We start from the raw sequence: 22,087 nt of genomic DNA on the forward strand, positions 1-22,087 counted from the left end.
GCCCCCCAGCCCGTGAATCGGGCGGCTATCAGCCTCACCCATGCCTGCTGGCCCAGCAGGTAATGGTGGGCAGCCTCCCGTCCATGTCCAGCCCATCTGTCCTGACCATTGTCCCCATTCTCCTCATCTGGGGAGGTCTACGCCTCGGCTTGCTGCTCCTAGCCTTTCCCCTCCTCTGCCTAGAGCACATCGCCCCTCTGCTGGGCTATGTTGTGCAGGACGCAGAAGACCACAACGGTACGAACGACCCTATGAGACAGGTACTGGGCCCGTCCAGAGCGGTCCAGGCACCTGAAACGCATCTTCAGCAGGCCAAAGCACCTATCACATCCCTGGTCGCTGCATGGGCATCGTTGTAGCGGTTCTCCGCGTCTGTCTGTGGCCTCCGTATAGGCATCATCAGCCACGACTGCAACGGGTAATCCCTGTTGCCCAGCAACCAGCCCCTCAGCCCGGGGGGGGGGGTCCCTCGAACATGGTGGGGATGAATGATTGTGCCAATAAGGGTGGGTCATGTACACTACCCAGGTACCGGGCGCAGACGTGCAGACCATCTGCACGTTCATGGAATAGGTCACCTTCCTGTTCATGAACACGGCCCTGTTATCCGCAGGTGGTTGCACGGCGACGTGCATCCCATCGATCGCCCCCTGGACCTCCAGGCCACGGCAACGAAGCCCGCTGCCCAGGCAGGCCCAGTCCACAGGGAACTGGATGTAGCGGCCCGCTTGTTGCTTTTTTTACCCGCTATAAATATGGCAATCAATAAGGATGCCCTTCTTTCTTTTGCTATCTATATTCTAATGCTCAGAGTTGCCAGGCATCAAATGACACCACCACAGGGTTCAACCGGATACCGATCAAAGAGCCAAACACCAGTTAGTTAGTTCAAGGTGAAGGGTACTTTATTTACACACACAATTATCATGCAACATAAACACTACTAGTTAAACTACACCTATCGACTATGACAACCTGTACTTAACTTCATGCATCCGGCTTTGGTCAGAGGAACAGTGGCCGTTGTTCGAATCTGAATCTATCGGGTCTGTAGAAGTAACTGCTGCTCAGCTGGGCTCATCCGTCTGGTAGTAGCGGACGTTGAACTTGAACTTGCTTCAGGTGGTGCTGCACTTGGAGGTGGACGTGGCCGGAGCGCCAGGTCCAAGAGAGATCAAACATATGGCGGTCTCTCTCTTTATCCTTGGGGAGTTTCGCGCTCTTTTGGGCGATCCTTTGGGCTCGACCCCATCAATTGGGCTGTTCTTGATCACTGTATTCGATTTGAGCCAATAAAACGGCAGGTGCCTTGATGGCTGGGCGTGTCCTAAGAGGCCATTGACCCTGTTGTTGATGCTTCCAGAGTACAGGGAGTGGCACGAAATGTCTGGGATTGTATCGGTTACTCAAGTATTAGCCTTCTGTCTTACGGAGATGGCCATCAAAATGCTAATTGGTTGGGGGTTTTTGATGCTGTCTGGTTTTGTTGCTCACAAAGATATATTCAGGCTCTGAGCCTGCCTGAACCTTACATTGTCCATTTTGCCCGTTACGCTTTGCGAACGTCCATGTTTCTTGTTGTAAGTGGACATCCCAGATGGCTACAGTCCGTCCTCTTGATCCTCAACGCAAAGCGTGAAGGATCACACTACTGAATCTTCTCCTGTTCTCTGGTATGTCAGGTACCCTCAATCAAGGACAGGTTCTATCCTACTCTGTCCTATGGGTCAGAACATTTACCTACGTTTTCCCAAATACAACACACATCCTTAAAAATTCTAAGGGGGCACTATAACATTCAATCATATATTTCAATGTCTTTACACAAAAAGGGGAACCTCTAATTGTCCTTAACTAAACTACACCCATGCTGCTATCTAATCACCAAAGGAACTTATATTACAGTACAAAATAAACAATAGCAGCATCACATTCCTACTTAACACTTATGTCAATTTACAGAGAAAGTAATTTTATTAAAAAACCGTGGAATTTATTAGGGAGAAAAGGGTTCAAAAGGAGTGTGGGGTCTGCTGAAGCCTGAGAAAGGGGGCTCTGAGTGTGTATACTGGAGGGCGGGAGGCTCTCCTTCGCCATTTCTGAAGTCTGATCGTATGGATGACTGCAAAGTATAGATATAATCAATAGGGCTTCTACAGTGTACGAAAGGGAATACCACTTTATGATATTGTCACACCATATGGGGGTTCCAGTGGTTGTGTCTATATGTGGTGTAGTGTCCGGGCTAGGGGTATCGTGTTGTTGGGTGGTCATGTTTAGGGCCTGTGTGGTGAGGGGTGTAGGGGCGGATAACGCACGCAACTGTATTGATCCAACGACGATCACAATGCAGATCATCAGGTCTGTCTTCATCTTGTCTGTGTCTTCCTCTGTCTCCTGGTCTATTCGTATCTTCCTGGGGGAACAAGCATAATATCTGTTATTATCTTGTTGTTTAATATCCCGTTTGTCTGTCTGCTTCTCCTTAACATCAATTTCCCATTTAGAATCGTCACCATATGTGACTCCCTCGTTGTTGTTTTTTAAAACAACCATTTGGGAGACAAGACATCTGAAAAGTAATTCTGTCACAGTGCGAGCAACCTCGCAACCTGTGTTTGATGGGCTGAGTGGGCGGACAATTTCTCCGTCCGGTGCAAATTTGTCTCAACCAAGTGTCTTAACATGTAAATAGCAGGTGGGGGTTAGCAACTGAAGGGTCGCCGGAAAGCAAACAAAAGTTGTGGCAAAGTGCATTCTTTAAACCACATTTTTAAAGGAGCAAAAGAGTTTCGAAAATAACTTTCCGAATGGGGTTGGATTCCCCGGGTAGGGCGGTGACCAGTGCCGTTGCTCCACTACCCGAGCTTGGCTGACCAAATACATAGCGGGTTCTCAGGCAGGGCGGGGATCAGTGCCGTTACTCCACTGCCCGAGTGACCTTACAAGAACGGTAAGAATTTGAATATTTATGGACTTTCAACAAACGTGTTCCTTTAACGATCATGTGGCGTCAAAGGAGTAGTCCTAACTGTATCAAGAAATTTGCATGAGATCGACACACAAAGTCGTACAAGAGAGGAAAATTCAACATTAAAAAAACAAACTGAAGAAGAAAGCGGGCAGGTTTCATCAGGGACTAGGACACCGTAAATCTCAATCAGTTCCTTTCTCTCATCATCTGGATACCTCAGGGTTGCATTCCGAAAAGGTGTTAGCATGGTGGGAGTCACAGTCGGAGTCATCACCATCTCCCGGTTGCCAAACTTGTGAGTGGAGTTTCTGTGCCAATGCAGCGTGGGCTGATGTGGGATCCATCTCGTTGTTTCTTATTATTCGATAAGAATTGTCGCGGTGCCATTGTTTCTTATCCTGTAGGGTGGTAGGGGCAAGGGGGGGTGTCGCTATCGTCGGGTGGTGGGTCAGGTAACGGCAAATAAATTGTCTCTGAGGGGCCGCACATATCGTGGTCGGTGCCACAGGGGCTGTAGTGACTGGGGCCTGGTCTGCTTTTCCATTCGTCAGGAATATCAAGGGCGTTCGTTGTGCTTTCGCTGTCGCTATCGCCATCGCTAGCGGCCGAATCAAGTGTGAGGGTGAAATTCGACTTTGGGGGCGGAGTCAAGGTCATGTCTGTGGACGTGCGGTCCTGGCTGGGGAGGGCTGGATTGGGTTGTCAGTGTCTTCGTTGTCTGCCATTGCCAGTGAAATGTGGTGTGAGTGGCTGCACTGAGTTCCATAAACCTTAAGCTTGTTTATATGGAACCATCCTGATTTTCCATTTGGATATGTAATCTTATAAACTAAGGGGCTTACTTATCGGAAATTGAGTAGGGTCATGCAAATTTGGGGGAGGGGAATGAACTAGGATTGTACAGGGAGACCATGACTTGCTGTCCAACTGTATACTCTATCGGGTGTACAGTTTTATCAAAGCAGACCTTACTCTGCTTTTTCCTAGCGCCTAGTCGAACAGCTGCAGCGAGCTGTGCTGCTTTAATATTCTCCATTATGTTTTGGACCGCTTTTTCGTGGGTAAGGGCTGTTCGACTAGGCGCTAGGAGAAAGCAGAGTAAGGCCTGCTTTGATAAAACTGTGGGCTGGCCAAATCAAGTCCAAATAAATACTCGGTACCCTTCATGCGTCGTCCGGTCATGAGGGTATGGGGGTGTATCCTGTCCAACTCGACACCGTATTTCTAATAAACATCAGTGTGAATGGGAGCACTGTGTCCCATGTCGTATTTTGCTGCTGTACCATCTTCCTAAGAGTTGCCTTTAGTGTCCGATTCATGCATTCCACAATGCCGCTGGACTGTGGGTGATAGGCAATGTGAAACTTCTGTTTGATTCCGAAAATCGTCAGGATGTTATTCATTACTCTGCCTGTGAAGTGCGAACCTTGATCCGACTCAATACTACGGGGGAGTCCCCATCTAGTAAAAATTTGCTCGGTTAGAATTTTTGCCGTGGCTTTGGCTGTGTTTGTTCTTGAAGGGAATGCTTCTACCCATTTTGTGAAGGTGTCGATGACGACCAACACATATTTAAATCCATTTCTGCCGGCCGGGGTGGGGGGGGGGGGGGAACACACCAATATAGTCTAACTGCAAGTTCGTCCATGGGCCATTAACAGGGCGGGTGTGTCTTAGCTGACCTTTCTTTGCATATCTGTCTGGGTTGTTCAGGGCGCAAATCAAACAATTCTCAATGTAGTGGGTTACATCAGTTTTTACATTGGGCCACAAACAGAGAGGTTTGAGGTGGGCAAGGGTGGATTCTATCCCTTGGTGTCCGTGTCCGTCATGGAATTGACAAATAATCTGGTTCTTGTCCTGGGTGGGGACCACATAAATACCATCTTTTAATACGATTCCCTCATGTATCGTTAACGAGTCTTTAAACCTATCATAGGGAGCCGGGAAGTCTCCTTTTAAAATTTCTTTAAGTGTGTCGTCTTCCTTTTGTGCCTGTGCCAAATCTTGAATATTGATCTGTGAGACCTGGACCGCGTGTACTGGGGAGCTCTTGGGGGGTTGCCAAAAGTGGCCATGCCGTGAGCCTGCCTTCGCTAGGGCGTCTGCTTTCACGTTACCGGATGGGGAGGAACGATGGTGGCTTCTAACTTTTATGATTCCATAAGTTCGACCTTTAGCTTCCTTAAGAATGTGTTTTAGTAATGGCGTTGAGGGTGGGGGTTTTCCGTCAGCAGATATAAATCCTCTAGATTCCCACAGGGGCAGGAATTCTGTCAAGCTGTTGCAAACATACAAACTGTCCGAATATATGTCTGCTGGGGTCGGGAACAAATCGGGGTGCTGCACAATGTAAGCAATGGCTGCCAACTCGGCTGCCTACGAACCTAAATGTCCAGGCAATTTTAACGAGATTTCCTCTAAAGCACGTCCCTGCACGTCTTCTACATAAATTCCACATCCTGTGATCCTTTTTCCATTTAGAACTGTGGAGAGGCCATCTACATTAATTTTTAGAGCTTTGGCTGTGGGCTGGGTCGTCTGTGGTCGGATGCCTGTCTTTTTCGGCACCGATTTTGGAACAAAGAGTCCTGTGTTGTGCTTGGCTGCAATGATCTCACATTTATGTGGGGTTCCTGCATATTGTAAATTGTCGGCCAGAAACGTGTGCGTCTTGTCCTTTTTACCGTAAAGTTGCGTCCTTGTAGGAGTAGGGTCGAGCGCGCTGCTCGAATTTGGCTTACTGTGCTGTCTTTTAGCCTACCATCTAATAGTAGCTGTGTCAGGGTGTGCTCGGTTAAAATGGTTACGGGGTTGAGTCCTGTTATGTATGAGAAGTATTGGACAGCCCAAAAAACTGCGAGCAAGTGCCTTTCGCAGGCTGAAAATCCCTGCTCGACCAGATTTAAAACTCGTGAGGCATAGGCTACGGGTCCTAAACGATCGTGCCTTTCCTGCAGAAGTACGGCCGAAGGGGTTCGGTCGGTGGTCGCTACCTCTATCGTGTATGGCAAGTGTGGGTCTGGTGCCTGTGCTTAGGGCGCGTTTCAACACATCTACGGCATCCGTGTGCTGTGGAAGTAATTTCCATGGGGCCTGTTTCTTAAGGAGCTCGGAAAGTGGGGCTGCTTTTGTGGCGAAACCGTCTATGTGGTTCCTGCAGTAACCGACCCGTCCTAAAAATGACCGGAGTGCTGTAACATTTTGGGACAAGGGCAATTTTACAATTGAATTGATCCGTTTCTGTTCTATTTCACGCTTACCATGCATTATGACCGTACCTAAATAAGTGATCTTTTCCTGGAGAATTTGGGCTTTTTGGGGTTTGATTTTGCATCCAATTTCTTTGAGGAGTCCCAATAGTTCCAAAAGAAGCGAAATGTGCTCTTCCTTGGTGTCAGTCTGTAGGAGCATGTCGTCCACATACTGAACGAGACATTCAGGTTGGGAAATTTTGTTAATCCATTCGCCAATTATCTGTGAAAAATGGAGGGGGAGTTGTGGAAGGCATGTCCATGTGTACTGCTGTCCCTGGAAAGTGAACCCAAATTTGTACTGGCACGTTTTGTCCAATGGAACGGACCAAAAGCCATTGCTAATGTCCAAAACTGTGAAAGATTTTGATTGAAGTTCCTGCTTTAACATGGTCTCGAGACTCGTCTCGAGACTCGTGGCAACAGTGGGGGCTGCTAACGGAGTTACTTTGTTTAATTCTCTATGATCAATGGTCAGTCGCGATGAACCATCTAGTTTTCTGATGGGCCAAATAGGGGCATTGTTCATGGAGGCTACTTGCCGAATTACGCCTTGGTCCAATAAACTCTGGATTACTTTAGCAATCTCTCCCTCGGCTTGCTGGGGGAAGCCGTATTGTTTCTGGATCGGGACCTGTAATGTTGACCATTTCTGGATTCTTACCGCAGTCGTGCTTGTGCTGGGCAAACAATGCTTTATGTCTCTTCAAGACTTCTCTGACTGTTTTGTCCATGGTAATGGTTTGTGGATCAAACCAGTACTCTCCCACTGAACTAATCCTGTGAGCGTAGTCTCCTACTGTGAGTGTGGCGGGGGCTCGTGCTGCTCTAGCCATTTTCCACACATTTATTTACGGGGTTGAAAGAAAGGTTGTGTGAGCTCATAAAATCTATTCCCAAGATGTGTTCTGCTGTCTGTGGTAAATGTACCAAAATGACTGAGTGCTTAGTTTTAATGTTACCAATCTGAATATCCACAGGGGCTGTAATGTGTCCTCTGTAGTGGGCCATATATCTCGCTGGTACATCGTGGAGGAGTTTAACGTGGTTCGGGACCCTCCTGTGTCCCAAAGGAACTCGACTGGGTGTCCCCGGACTGTGCCTGCAACTACCGGTCTTCCGGACTTGTCCCAAAGTGTGTCGCAGACCCAAGTTGGGGAGTCCAAACACCGTCAATCGGTGCCATTTATGGCCAAATTATCTGCACGGGCGCTAACGCTGTGGATATGTCTGGCATTGTTCCTAGTGGGGGCATTTGTGGGCTGATTTCGTTGCTATTTTGGGGTGGCATTGCATTCTCGGGTGTAATGTCCCTCGTGTCCACAATTGTAGCATCCCTGCACTTCAGGGTGCTGCGTGTTACTTCTACCTTCATTTACCCATGCGCGGTCTTCGTGTGCCCTTACGGGATTCATGTTCGCGTCTACTTTCTCCTGCTCCGTCTTTTTCTGTAGGGATTGTTCCCAAGCTCTACATAGTCGCTTCAGTACCCACACTTCATTGTGTGCCGGGTCTGAGGGGTCGTAATTCGCACATGCCTTTTGTCCTGCCTCTGTGGCGTGGGAGACTAAAATACAGGTCCATTTGGCCTTATTGTCTGGAGATAAATGGGCGCGTGTTAAATCACCGAATACTGTGGTGAAGTGGATCCAGAGGCATCCAGCAAATGCTGTTGGATGCTCTCCCTTTTTCTGTCTACACCGGTTGAGTCCTTCTACTGGATCTCCTCTATTGTAGCCAATGACATTTAAGATGGCTGTTTTCATATCTTGGAGGCTACCTCCTCCTACATTTTGTGGGTCAGGAAGGGCTGAACTAACAGATGGGTCAAGGCTCATTACTATGAGTTTCACTTCTTCCTGCTCGTCCAGACAGTATATGACGGTCTGTCGCCTAACTCGCTCAAAGAAATGGTGTGGGTCTGACGTGGGGGAAAAGTTTCTATTTTGTCGCGGGCATCTCTTAATTGGGTGATGGTTAGTGGGGTGGTGTACACAAAATAGTGTTGGTCTTCTGTTGTTACTCTGCGCTGCATAGTGATGGGATTCATTGGGTTGGGTGCTGCCTGTGCAGTCGGTGGTGCGGGTGCTTTCCTTTTCGGGGCCTGGGGGCTCTATTCTGACTTTCTATGTCATTCACATATCGATGGACCATTTCATTAAGTTCCTGCCAATTGGGACCATCTTCCTGATCTAACTGTGGGCCAAAGGTATCTCTGAACCTATTCTGAACGGATAGCAGGGATTACAATCTTGCAATTTGCTGCCTGCACTTGGCATGGTCTACCGAACTCTGCCTCTGTTCCGTGGTGGAACTGTGGACTGCTCGTCGGGCTGCCTTTAAGTCCTCGCATTGTTTTTTCAACTGTTCTGTTTGATGTTCTGTTTCCTCTCTTACCAAAACCGCAGGTTGCATGTCTTGGTAGGTCTTATCATATTGAATCTGAAAGCTACTTAGGTGAGAGAGACAAGATTAGTGTGCCTGTTTGACATCAGCCATCTCTTTGTCCTTCGCCGCTAGCTGCTCTCCGAGTTGCTCATTTACTCTCTCACACTCGCTAACATTTCCATCTCTACTTCTCTCCTTCTCCTCAAGCTGTCTGCAGAGCGTCCTCACGACCTCCTCTGTGCTTCGCAATTGTGCCAAGCAGGACACGATTGCCATCGGCTTACAAACTCTACTCAAATTCTTCTTGTGGATCTCGGTCAGGTTATCCCACCAAGTTTGTCCTATGCTACCAGGACCTGTTTCCTCATTCGCACAAAACTCAGACCATGGGGGCCATCCTTTCCCCTTTAGGTATTTCCTAATCTCCTCTTCCCATATGGGACACTGTTCTGCTCTGTTGGTCGCTGCATTGCCTTCATTTCCATCTCTACGATTATCTCTATTTCTACTGGAAATCTGGAACGGGGGAATAAAACAGTGGTGCAAACAACGGGTAAGGCTCAAGCTATTTTCTGGATTACACAACTCCCGAAAGTTTCACGCAACAAAAATCTATCGAGGTTACCTTAAATCCCTTTTGTTAGTATGCATGCAAATTACACACTTCCGAATCTTGGAGGTTTGATTGATACCGGTCTCACGCTTGTGGTTTCTTTTACTTTTCCAATTTGGATTTCTAATTCAAACGCTTTGTGGGTTCTCTCGGAGTGACACAGTCACTTCTGGATCGTGTCCCACCAGATGTCGCCAATAACTGTTGCCTTTTTTACCTGCTATAAATATGGCAATCAATAAGGTTGCCCTTCTTTCTTTAGATATCAATATTATATTGCTCAGAGTCGCCAGGTATCAAATGATACCACCACAAGGTTCAACCGGATACCGATCAAAGAGCCAAACACCAGTTAGTTTGTTCAAGATCAACGGTACTTTATTTACACACACAATTATCATGCAACATAAACGCTACTAGTTAAACTACACCTATCGACTATGACAACCTGTACTTAACTTCAGGCTTAGGTCAGAGGAACAGTGGCCGTTGTTCGATTCTGGATCTACTGGGTCTGGAGAAGTAACTGCTGCTCAGCTGGGCTCATCCGTCTGGTAGCGGGCGTTGAACTTGAACTTGCATTTGGTGATGCTGCACTTGGACGTGGACGTTGCCGGAGCGCCAGGTCCAAGAGAGATCGAACACATGGCGGTCTCTCTCTTTATCCTTGGGGAGTTTTGCGCTCTTTTGGGCGGTCCTTCGGTTTGGACCCCATCAATTGGGTAGTTCTTGATCACTGTATTCGATTTGAGCCAATAAAGGGGCGTGTGCCTTGATGGCTGGGCATGTCCTAAGCAGTCATTGACCATGTTGTTGATGCTTCCGGAGTACAGGGAGTGGCGCCGAAATGTCTGGGATTGTATCGGTTACTCAAGTATCAGTCTTTTGTCTTGCGGAGATGGGCCATCAAAATGCTAATCGGTTGGGGGTTTTCGATGCTGTCTGGATTCTTTGCTCACAAATATACATTCAGGCTCTGAGCCTGCCTGAACCTTACATTGTCCACTTTGCCCGTTAGGCTTTGCGAACATCTATGTTTCTTGTCGTCAGTGGCCATCCCAGATGGCTACACGCAATGGCATACGGGGTGTCCATCACTGCACAGATGCACCGGTGCACCAACACCTGCGAGGTGCCGGTCAGGTCCCCACTCGGCGCCTGAAATGACCCCGTGGCATAAAAGTTCAGGGTCACCGTAACCTTGACAGCCACGGGGAGAGGGTGTCCTCCCCCAGTGCCACGCGGTGCCAGGTGTGCCATCAGGTGGCAGATATGGGCGACGGTTTCCCAGCTCATCCGGAGTCTCTTCCTGCATGCCCGGTCCGTGAGGTCCTGGTATGACGAGCGGGGCCGGTATACACGGGGCCTCATCGGGCATCTCCGTCACGGTGGCACCACCACCACCTCCTCCTCGTCCTGTCGTACGGGCGGCTCTCCAGCCTGGGCGGCTGCCACCTGCCTCCCTGCGGCACGCTCCTCGGTGGCAGCCTCCATCGCCTCCCTGGCACGCGAGAATATCGCGGGGCGGCCGGGCGGGATTTACGCCGCCCCCCCGGCGATTCTCCGAACCGCCAGGGGGTCGGAGAATCCCGCCCCTTACCATAAGTCACATCGCACCACACCCCTCAAACGTCTTCTTTTATTTTATTTAACTCCGGGCACTTTATCCTGCCCTGGATGGAGTTAGTAGTGAAAATGTGAAGGCAGCCTGGCCAATTGGCCCGTCCACCAACTGTAGAAGTGGACAAGTCATGTAAAATCATTGACAACTTGCTCCTTAATGGGCTTAGTTACATATTTAAATGTAAATGGGCGTGCTTCCAGCTCCCATGCCTGGCATCAAGAGATTTGGGTCGAGTGCATGCCTGCATGTTCAATGTAAAATTCAAGCCCATATTTCTATGTCCAATCCAATTAATCTGCCTTATCCTGATAATAGCCATAAAACTATTTTCCTCATTACTTTTCTTACCTGTCCACTTTTCTTTATGCATCTTCAAATCAACATCTTAAACCTTTCTCAAACCCTCCCACCCAATTTCCCCAGTGTCCAGGTGTCCACTTACTCGATACCAAGTTTTTCATTAAATTTTTCTTCAGTTCTCGATTCAATTATCCAACCCTTCTCCTTATATTAAATTCAACTTTCCCCATTGTAACCATGGTACATCTCTACCGATCGTCATCAGATTTGTCAGGTACCCGAATTGTGTAACTTGATCCAACTGTACTGTGTTTGTTAAAATGCTCACTCTTTCACCTGCATCCCGAGTAACCTTCAATACATTAGATAATGATCTTCATTCCATAATCCATTGCTTCAGCATTCAAGTTATCACCGACTCTAATCCATTCAATGTACTTGCTATCATCAGCAAATTTGACAGTTTTCATGAGCTTACTTTTAACTTTGACCTTCTCTAGACCCATCTTTTGTTTCTGTGGTACTCTGTGTCGAGGTCTTACGGTACCTGGTAATGCTGGAACACCATTGGTAGATATTGTATGTTTCCTTTTGGTCAGGTTGTATGGTAGCTCCGCCCTGCAAGGCGGGGTATAAGAGCCCGTGCCACCCCAGCAGCCTTCATTCTGTACCTGAGCTGCTGGGGGAAACATCTAGCTTATTAAAGCCATTAGTTGGACGACAACCTCGCTTTAGTGGTCATTGATCGTGCATCAATTTAATAAGCTAGATTTAAAAGGATGGAGCTCCGAATCAAGCCGGAGTGTCTGCAACTCAGCCCCCATGCGGCGAACTCAGCGGCAACCTTCAAGCACTGGCTGGCGTGTTTTAAAGGGTATCTCGGAACGGCCGAAAACACCCCAACGGGAGAACAGAAATTGCAAGTCCTGCACTCGAGGGTGAGCCCGGAAATTTACACCCTCATCGAGGATGCGGACGACTTTGATGCAGCAATGGAGCTGCTAAAAGGACATTATTTTTGCTCGGTAAACCAGGTCTACGCCCGACATCTGCTAGCAACGAGGCGACAAATCCCTGGGGAATCGCTGGAAGAATTCTACCATGCGCTCCTGGCGTTCGGGAGAAACTGCAGCTGCCCGCAAGTTTCGGCGAGCGACCACACAGAACTCTTGATCCGGGACGCTTTCGTGGCAGGTATGCGGTCTTCCCAAATCCGCCAGCGATTGCTGGAAAAAGACACCATAGGCCTCAAGGAGGCACGGGTCCTTGCAGGCTCCCTGGATGTGGCCTCCAGAAACTCCCGCGCTTACGTTCCCGACCGCACGGCAGCCCCCTGGGCAGCGTGGAACACCTCCGCAGCTGACCCCGAGACGTCCCCCATCCCCCCCACAAGCTTGTGCTGCAAGAAGGCCTGGCAACCCCGGGGGGCCCCGCTACTATTTCTGCCGGCAGGCCAAGCACCCCCAGCAACGCTGCCCGGCCCGCGCATCCACCTGCAAGGGATGCGATAAAAATGGGCCACTTCGTGGTGGTATGCCAGGCCCGTGCGGTCGCCGCTGTCTCCGGCGGCGAATACGGACCGCCACCACAAACCGCTCCCCATGCGGCCAGCGGGCGCCGTCAACCTCCTCCTCCTTCAGGGCCACGTGCGGCCCCGGGCGCCGCCATCTTGTCCTGCGGACGCCACGTTCGATGGATGGGCGCCGCCATTTTGTGCACCCCCAGCCATGTGCGACCAATGGGAACCGCCATCTTGGATGGACTCCCAGGACCCTAGCTCGGCTGACTGCACACCGCCCGAAGAGAACACTCAACTGCTGAGATTAGCCTCGGTGACCCTGGATCAGTCCCGGCCTCGAACACTCTCAACTGCTACAACAACAGTACTAATCAGCGGGCACGAGACGTCCTGCTTAATCGACTCTGGGAGCACGGAGAGCTTCATACACCCTGACACGGTAAGGCACTGTTCTCTCCCCGTCCACCCCTTTAATCAAAAAATCTCCCTGGCCTCCGGGAGTTCCCACTCAGTAGAGATAAAGGGGTTTTGTGTAGCAAACCTCACATTCCAGGGAAGGGAGTTTAAAAATTACCGGCTCTACGTCATTCCCCACCTCTGCACTGCCACACTCCTAGGTTTAGACTTCCAGTGTAATCTCCAAAGTCTAACTTGCAAATTCGGCGGCCTTATACCCCCCTTCACTGTCTGCGGCCTCGCGACCCTCAAGGTCGATCCGCCTTCCCTGTTTGCGAACCTCACCCCGGATTGCAAACTCGTCGCCACCAGGAGCAGACGGTACAGTGCCCAGGATCGGATCTTTAATAGGTCAGAGGTCCAAAGGCTACTGAGGGAAGGGGTCATTAAATCTAGCAACAGTCCCTGGAGAGCTCAAGTAGTGGTGGTAAAGACCAGGGAGATGCATAGGATGGTCATCGACTACAGTCAGACCATCAACAGGTTTACGCAGCTGGACGCGTACCCTCTCCCCCGCATATCCGACCTGGTAAACAGGATCGCGCATTACAAGGTCTTCTCCACGGTGGATCTTAAGTCCGCCTACCACCAGCTACCCATTCGCACTAGTGACCGCAAATACACTGCCTTCGAGGCAGATGGGCGGCTCTATCACTTCTTAAGGGTTCCCTTCGGTGTCACCAATGGGGTCTCAGTCTTCCAGTGTGAGATGGACTGAATGGTCGGCCGGTACGGTTTACAGGCAACATTCCCGTATCTCGATAATGTCACCATCTGCGGCCACGACCAGCAGGACCACGACACAAACCTCCGAAAATTCCTGCAGACCGCAAAGATCCTTAACCTTACATATAACAAGGATAAATGCGGGATTAGCACCGACCGCCTAGCCATCCTAGTGCGAAATGGAGTTATAGGCCCCGACCCCGAACGCATGTGCCCCTTTATGGAGTTCCTCCTCCCTCACTGCTCCAAGGCCCTGAAGCGCTGCCTAGGGTTTTTCTCTTACTATGCCCAGTGGGTCCCCAAATATGCGGACAAGGCCCATCCCCTGATCCAATCCACAGTTTTTCCCCTGCCGACAGAGGCCCGCCAGGCCTTCAGCCGCATCAAAGCAGACATTGCAAATGCCACGATGCACGCGATCGACGAATCCCTCCCCTTCCAGATCGAGAGCGACACGTCTGACGTAGCTCTGGCGGCCACCCTCAACCAAGCAGGCAGACCCGTGGCCTTCTTCTCACGTACCCTCCATGCTTCCGGAATCCGCCACTCCTCAGTCGAAAAGGAGGCCCAGGCCATAGTAGAAGCTGTGCGACATTGGAATTGGAGGCATTACCTGGCCAGCAGGAGATTCACTCTCCTCACTGACCAACGGTCAGTTGCTTTCATGTTCGATAATGCACAGCGGGACAAGATAAAAAACGATAAGATCTTGCGGTGGAGGATCGAACTCTCCACTTACAACAACAAGATCTTGTATCGTCCCGGGAAGCTAAACGAGCCTCCTGATGCCCTGTCCCGCGGCACATGTGCCAACGCTCAAGTGGACCACCTCAGAGCCCTCCACGAGGACCTCTGCCACCCGGGGGTCACTCGCTTTTTCCACTTTATCAAGACCCGCAACCTGCCCTACTCCATCGAGGAGGTCAGGACAGCCACCAGGGACTGCCAAATCTGAGCGGAGTGCAGACCGCACTTCTACCGGCCAGGGAAAGCGCACCTGATAAAGGCTTCCCGTCCCTTTGAATGCCTCAGCATGGACTTCAAAGGCCCCCTCCCCTCCACCGACCGCAACACGTACTTCCTGAATGTGATTGACGAGTACTCCCGGTTCCCATTCCCCATCCCCTGCCCCGACATGACCGCAACCACTGTCATCAAGGCCCTCCATAGCATCTTTGCACTGTTCGGGTTCCCCGCTTACATACATAGTGATAGGGGGTCCTCCTTTATGAGCGACAAACTGCGTCAATTCCTGCTCAGCAAGGGCATCGCCTCGAGCAGGACGACCAGTTACAACCCCCGGGGTAACGGACAGGTAGAGAGGGAGAACGGTCTGAAAGACCGTCCTACTGGCCCTACAGTCCAGGAATCTCTCAGTCTCCCGCTGGCAGGAAGTCCTCCCGGATGCCCTCCACTCCATCCGGTCACTGCTTTGTACAACCACCAACCAAACACCTCACGAACGTCTCCTTGTCTTCCCCAGGAAATCCTCCTCTGGGACTTCGCTCCCGACCTGGCTGGCAGCTCCCGGGCCCATCCTGCTACGTGTGGGTGCACAAGTCAGACTCGTTGGTCGAGAGGGTCCATCTTCTCCATGCTAACCCCCAGTACGCCTACGTGGCGTACCCCGACGGCCGACAAGATATGGTCTCCCTACGAGACCTGGCGCCCGCCGGATCCCCATGCACACCCCAGCCACCAGTCCCACCCTCCCTCCCACCAGTGCACCTTACAGGAGGATCGGTCCTTCCGCCGGCCCCGTCTAGGCCCCCCCACCCACCGACGCATCCCGCAGACGCTCCCTTCCCAGGTCAACAGTTTTCCCCACCAGCGCCGTCTAGGGGTGTCGAAGCTGCCACAGAGATGGAGGCCACGCTCCCGGAGTCACAGACGCCCGAGCCTCCACCGGAGTCACCACCGAAGCTTCGACGATTAGGACGACCAGGGCCCCCGATCGACTGATTGCTTCATTTTAAAGTGTATAGTTAATTATGAATCTGTAAATAGTTACAAAACGCTGTACGGAGGTATTACGGTACCTCTATAACTATAATTTCTACCACGTTACCATGTTGTAATACCAAGCCACCACCCCCGCCGGATTCTTTTTTTAACAGGGGGTGAATGTGTCTGTGTAGAGGTATTACGGTACCTGGTAATGCTGGAACACTGGTGGCAGATATTGTATGTTTCTCATTGGTCAAGCTGTATGGTAGCTCCGCCCTGCAAGGCGGGGTATAAGAGCCCGTTCTGCCCCAGCAGCCTTCATTCTGTACCTGAGCTGCTGGGGGAAACATCTAGCTTATTAAAGCCTTCAGTTGGACTACAACCTCACTTTAGTGGTCATTAATTGTGCATCAGTTTCTTTATTTGTTTCATTAACATCCTCCTATAGCTCGCTTCATTCCGTTTGTCATTTAATCACTCTTGCCTTTTACCCTATCACAAACCTTCCCTTTTGTCCTGCTTCAGAATGGCAGATTAGTCAGGATAATACATTAATGAGCCTCTGTTCCTGATATTTGGCACCATTTGAATTTTAACCAGGCTTCTCAGACCAGCAGCTAATGGGTGGAGGGAGCAGTCAGATCCAGCAGCTAAAATGTTTTTTTATGGTGCTTCGTGGTCCAGGAGGAGCAGGAATGTTCCCTATGGCCCTTAAACAAATTTTTTTGCCGCAACTCTTCTCATCTTCCAAAGCTACAATGACACCCTGTCCCTGGTCCCTCCCAATCTAATCTTTCCTACACAAGCTCATTGTCTCTCCTGGTTTCGCCTCTCACCCAACATCCCAAACCCCTCCCACCAACCCTGTAAACTTTTCTGATTGTCGGGGGCCAGTCCTTCTACTACTGGCTTTCCCACACAGCAGCTGGTGAACCTGTCAATCTGGATGACTCCTGGATGGGAAACAAAAGGAGCAATCATATTGCTGAGAGTATTCTATAGGCCCCCTAATCCAAGAGAAACAGAGAAGCAGATAAGTAGGCAAATTTCAGACAAGTGTAAAAGTAATAGTGCTAAGTGAGGGGTTTCAACTTCCCCAACATTAACTGGGGTAGCCATAGTGCAAAAAGTTTGTGGGAGTGGAATTCTTAAAATGCATCAAGGAGAATGTTTTAAGTCAATACGTAGAAGGTCCTACAAGAGAGGGGATGGATGGTGCTGAACTCAATTTTAGGTAATGAAGCCGAGCAAGTGGTTGAAGTATCAGTGGGGGAGCATTTTGCAGACAACGATCGTAACTCCGTTAGATTCAAGATTGGTTTGGAAAAGGACAAGGGTGGGCCTGAAATCAAAGTTCTAAACTGGGGGAAGGCCGATTTTAATAAGGTCAGTAAGATTTGGCTAGAGTGGACTGGGAGCAGACACTTTTAGGTAAATCTGTGACAGAACACTGGGACGCATTCAAGGAGGAAACAGGGCCAACATGTTCCAATCAAGAAAAAGGGTGGGACCAACAAATCCAGTGAATCCTGGGTATTGAGGAATATATAGCATTGGATAAGGAGAAAAAGGGAGGATTATAGCAGATAGAGGGCTCAGGAGGCATACAGAAGGTGCAAAAGGGAACTTCAAAAGGAAATTAGTAGAGCAAAAAGGGGACATGAAAGGATACTGTCAGCTAAAATGAAGGAAAATCGTAAGTTGTTTCACAAGTGCATTAAGAGTAAAAGGATAACTAGGGAAAGAGGAGGCCCCATTGAGGACCACAGTGGTAATTTGTGTGTGGAGCCAGAGAACATAGGTAGGGTTCTAAATTAATACTTTGCGTCAATGTTCATTCGTGAGAGGGATAATAATCATCTTTACTGTCAAGAGGAGGCTTACATTAACACTGCAATGAAGTTATTGTGAAAAGCCCCTAGTCGCCACATTCCAGCACCTGTTCAGGTACACGGAGGAAGAATTCAGGATGTCCAAATTATCTAACAGTACGTCTTCCGGGATTTGTGGGAGGAAACCGGAATACCCAGAGGAAACCCACGCAGACACAGGGAGAACGTGCAGGCTCCGCACAGACAGTGACCCAAGCCAGGAATTGAACCTGGGACCCTGGAGCTGTGAAGCAACAGTGCTAACCACTGAGCTACTGTGCTGCCCATTGGTGTGGGTATTGAAATGTGTATGGTGTGGGTAGAAATCAGGGGAAAGTACTGTGATAAAATTAAAGAGATTAACATCGGGAGAGAGGAGGTTTGGAGTGGTCTGGCATGCTTAAAAGTAAACAAATCTCCAGGATTAGATGAAATGTATCCCAGGCTATTGAGTGAGACAAGGGAGGAAATAGCAGGGGCACTGTCAATAATTTTCAATTCCTCTCTGACCACAGAAGAGGTGCCAAAGGATTGAATTATAGCCAATGTTGTACCATTATTCAAGAAGGGATAAACCAGGAAACTACAGGCCGTCTGACTAACCTCGGTGGTGGGGAAACTATTGGGAGCAAATCTGAGACACAGGATGAATCTGCATTTGGAGAGGCAGGGACTAATCAAGCACAGTCAGCAATGTTTTGTAAGAGGAAGTCATGTCTGACCAACTTGACTGAATTTTGAAAGAGATGACCAGCTGCTTCACAGCGCCAGGGTCCCAGGTTTGATTCCCGGCTTGGGTCACTGTCTGTGTGGAGTCTGCGCGTTCTCCCTGTGTCTGTGTGGGTTTCCTCCGGGTGCTCCGGTTTCCTCCCACAAGTCCTGAAACACGTACTGTTAGGTAATTTGGACATTCTGAATTCTCCCTCTGTGTACCCGAACAGGCGCCGGAATGTAGCGACCAGGGGCTTTTCACAGTAACTTCATTGCAGTGTTAATATAAGCCTACTTGTGACAAAAAAGATTATGTGTGTAGATGAGATAAATGCATTTGATGTAGTCTACTTGGACCTCAGCAAGGCTTTTGATAAGGCCCCACATGGGAGACTGATGGTGAAGGTAAAGCCCGTGGGATCCAAGGAAATTGGGCAAATTGGATCCAGAATTGTTTGAGTGGCAGGAAGCAGTGGGTGATGGTCGAGGGGTGATTTTCTGACTGGAAGCCTGTGTCCAGTATGGTCCTGCAGGGATCAGTGTTGGAGCCCATGCGGTTTGTGGTTTTTATAAATTATTTAGACATGAATGTAGGAGGGTTGATCAGTAAGTTTGTGGATGATATGAAAATTGGTGGGGTGGTAATTAGTGAGGAGGATAGCCTTAGATTACAGGGGACATAAACGGGTTGGTCAGATGGGCTGATCAGTGGCAAATGTAATTCAATCTGGAAAAGTGCGAGGTGATGCACTTGGGCAGGACAAACAAGGCAGGCGAATACATGATAAACGCCAGGATCCTGGGAAGCACTGAGGATCAGAAGGACCTTGGTCTGGATGTACATCCATCCCTTAAAGTAGCAGAGCAGATGGATACAGTGGTTAAGAAGGCATATTGTATACTTGCCATTATTAGCTGAAGCATAGAGTTTAAGAGCAGGGAGGTTGTGCTGGAACTGTATAACACGTTGACTAGTCCACAACGAAAGTATTGTGTGTAGTTCTGGAATCCACATTATGGGAGGATATGATAGCACTTGAAAGGGTGCAGAGCTTGCCTGGGCTGGAGAGTTTTAGCTATGAAGAGAGATTGGATAGATTGGGGTAGTTTTCCTTGGAGCAAAGAAGACTGAGGAGTACATTATTGTGATTTATAAAAGTACGAAGGGAACAGATAAGAGTAGACAGGGCAAAACCTTTTCCCTTGGTGGAGGGATCAATGACCAGGGGGAAAAAGGGGCAGGAGGTTTAGAGAGGATGTGAGGAAAAACCATTACACAATTAAAATTTCATAAATAATTTCACATAGAGGAAAGCATTCAAATATGTTCATAACGTTTGCCAATTTAACCTGTATAAATGCAAATAGTGAGAGCGGCAGATTGAAATGGTATCATAAAGCAAAAATAACTCAAAAATCTAGAGTGGGACTTTTTGCTTCTATACTGTTGTTGGCACACAATTTTACAACAAACAAAATTAATTTGTGGAAAATACATGAGCTGACAGGCAAAGAAACGTAAAATCCACATCATTATTTGCTTTCTTCCAAACTCGAAAAGAACACATTGCGAATGAAATGGGGTTTTGGGGGGGGGGGGGGGGGTGATGAACAAAAATTAAATCATTCCTGTCACCAAGTTTTAATTAAAGCAAAGGATAGACGTCCACGAAGCAATTGGCTGAATTATCCAATTGAATAGAAAGGATCCAGGCAAGTTAGCATCTCATACGACAGTACAGTACATTTTGACTTCAGGTGCCAAAGGTACAAAATTATATCTTCATAAATAACTTTGACCTTCCAGTTACTATCTTCAGGTGCATAAGCTCCACAGCCATAAGTTTCTACAGTAAACGGTGTGATATTCGGCATTCCGCCAACCAGAATTCTCCACTAGCCGGAATTTCTGGGGCGGGATTCTCCTTTGCGCCAGCCGGCCAATGGGGTTTCCCATTGTGAGCAGCCCCACACCGTCGGGAAATCTCCGGGCTGCTGGCGCAACAGAACATCCAGTCCCTGGTGTTTCCTTAAATACAAATTGTCATTTTACCAACCGGACGCAAATACAGAGCTATTCAGAACCCGTACCTGTATACTATACTATTTTATACTTTAATTTATGTTTCAATGTATGGTTAAAGATTTAGAAGTAAAGCTAATACTGTTCTTTACTTCCAAAGTACTTGCATATTAGCTCATGATACAAATGTTGCGCTGTATTCCATTGGGAAATGAAACTCTCCATTAATCTTTTTTTTTTGATCAACCGGCATCACCTATTCCCCTTGTATACCTGATAATAAAGATTATTACTGTATATATACCACATAACAAATGGTCGGTAAACAAAAAGTTGCAGGTGAAAGAAGATGTTATAAAATTCCAGAAATATATTACTTGAATTTTCTTACCCTATAGATAAAACTCTGGGCATGGAAATGAACAGTGTGCATATCTACTTCATTTCCCATACCCAGTAAATACCAGTCAACCTTCTCTCCTTTAACCATCGTCAGGCCGTGAAGATTTCCATAGATCTTCCCATTAATTGCTGAAATAAAAATAATGTTGAATTCTAGTAAGTGAATTTTTGAAAGGAAGGCTTGGCTCCACTAGTTTTAGAAATCTCTAATCAGTATGTGTCCATACCATGAATTTTATTGCTTTCTGCAAATTCGTCAGTTTTCTCGAACTCAGCAGGATTCGCATGGAGATAAGTGATGATATTGTTATTCAAGTACCAGGATTCATTTTCATCATATACCAGGAACAATAAAGCAAATTCACGATCAACGTCTTTCCTCAGGCCATTCTGTTCGAGTATTCCTTTACGGCAGGTTATCAGGGGACCAACCAAACCACTGTACATATCCTGAAATAAAATGTTAAATAGATTGTACAAGTTCCTTTTCAGTTACATACTCTTTCATAATGTACAGTAGAGAGATTACTTAAGTAATTATGTGTACGAAACAGCTAACTTTGCATGATGAATTTACAGGCAGTGGAGCTAGATTCCATCAATATATGGGAAAGAGTGCAATTGCTGTGGATTCAGTCCAAATTCGATTTAACATAAATTTTCAGCACATCTCAAAAAGATAGTTTAATTTCCTTCAGCTCTCTACGAGCTGCAGTCCTAAGAATTCACACATTTAATTATTAACTCTTAAATGTCAGCAGAGAGCTGAATGTCATTCGCTCTTTGCGATCATTTAAATTTTAAGCAGTATTTTGATGCTGATGAACACAGCTCTGTGAATTTGTGTAAGCAAAGCTCTGCTTTGTCTGGTCAGAAAGCGATGGGATTATAACTCTGCACTCAAACCAGTTAAAAAGCTCCATCACATTCCAGTTTAGTAAAGGGAGTGACAGAGCTCCTGCAATGTTACTGTGTCAAAATTGCTGCAGTGCTGTCCATGGAATGTAAAACAGTTGCAAAAACAGTAAAGGCAAAAATGGATGCTTGCAATTTCAAAACTGCACTGGAATCTTTTATAAAAGCCAAAATGTGTGAAATATAGCTCTTGAAACATGAAATACTAACATAGAATGCTTATTTCATTAGCCTAAAATTCCTCTTCCACTACTCCAATAGATTTATTAAACCATTTGAAATAAATGACTTCATACTTGCACAAAAGTAAGTGATAAAGAAACTTGTATAAATATTCTAACTATTCATATCTGAGCATTTCCAT

The 22,087-nt window shown here is 48.0% G+C and overlaps 1 protein-coding gene across 4 annotated transcripts in view; it reads right to left on the reverse strand.

The window, feature by feature from the left end:
- LOC140391683 (ferroxidase HEPHL1-like) overlaps window positions 1–22,087 on the reverse strand; it is a 190,649-nt gene that overhangs the window by 21,510 nt on the left and 147,052 nt on the right. For 3 of the 4 annotated variants that reach the window (XM_072476424.1, XM_072476423.1, XM_072476422.1), the window contains 2 exons: window positions 21,036–21,258; window positions 20,798–20,937 (listed from right to left, as the gene is read on the reverse strand). In XM_072476424.1, the coding sequence (XP_072332525.1) occupies window positions 20,798–20,937; window positions 21,036–21,258 (363 nt within the window). Of the gene's footprint in view, window positions 1–913; window positions 2,417–20,797; window positions 20,938–21,035; window positions 21,259–22,087 lie in introns of those variants that run through there. The other variant, XM_072476425.1, reaches the window with a different exon arrangement.

This window comes from Scyliorhinus torazame, chromosome 15 (assembly GCF_047496885.1).
Source record: "Scyliorhinus torazame isolate Kashiwa2021f chromosome 15, sScyTor2.1, whole genome shotgun sequence".
Taxonomy (NCBI): Eukaryota; Metazoa; Chordata; class Chondrichthyes; order Carcharhiniformes; family Scyliorhinidae; genus Scyliorhinus; species Scyliorhinus torazame.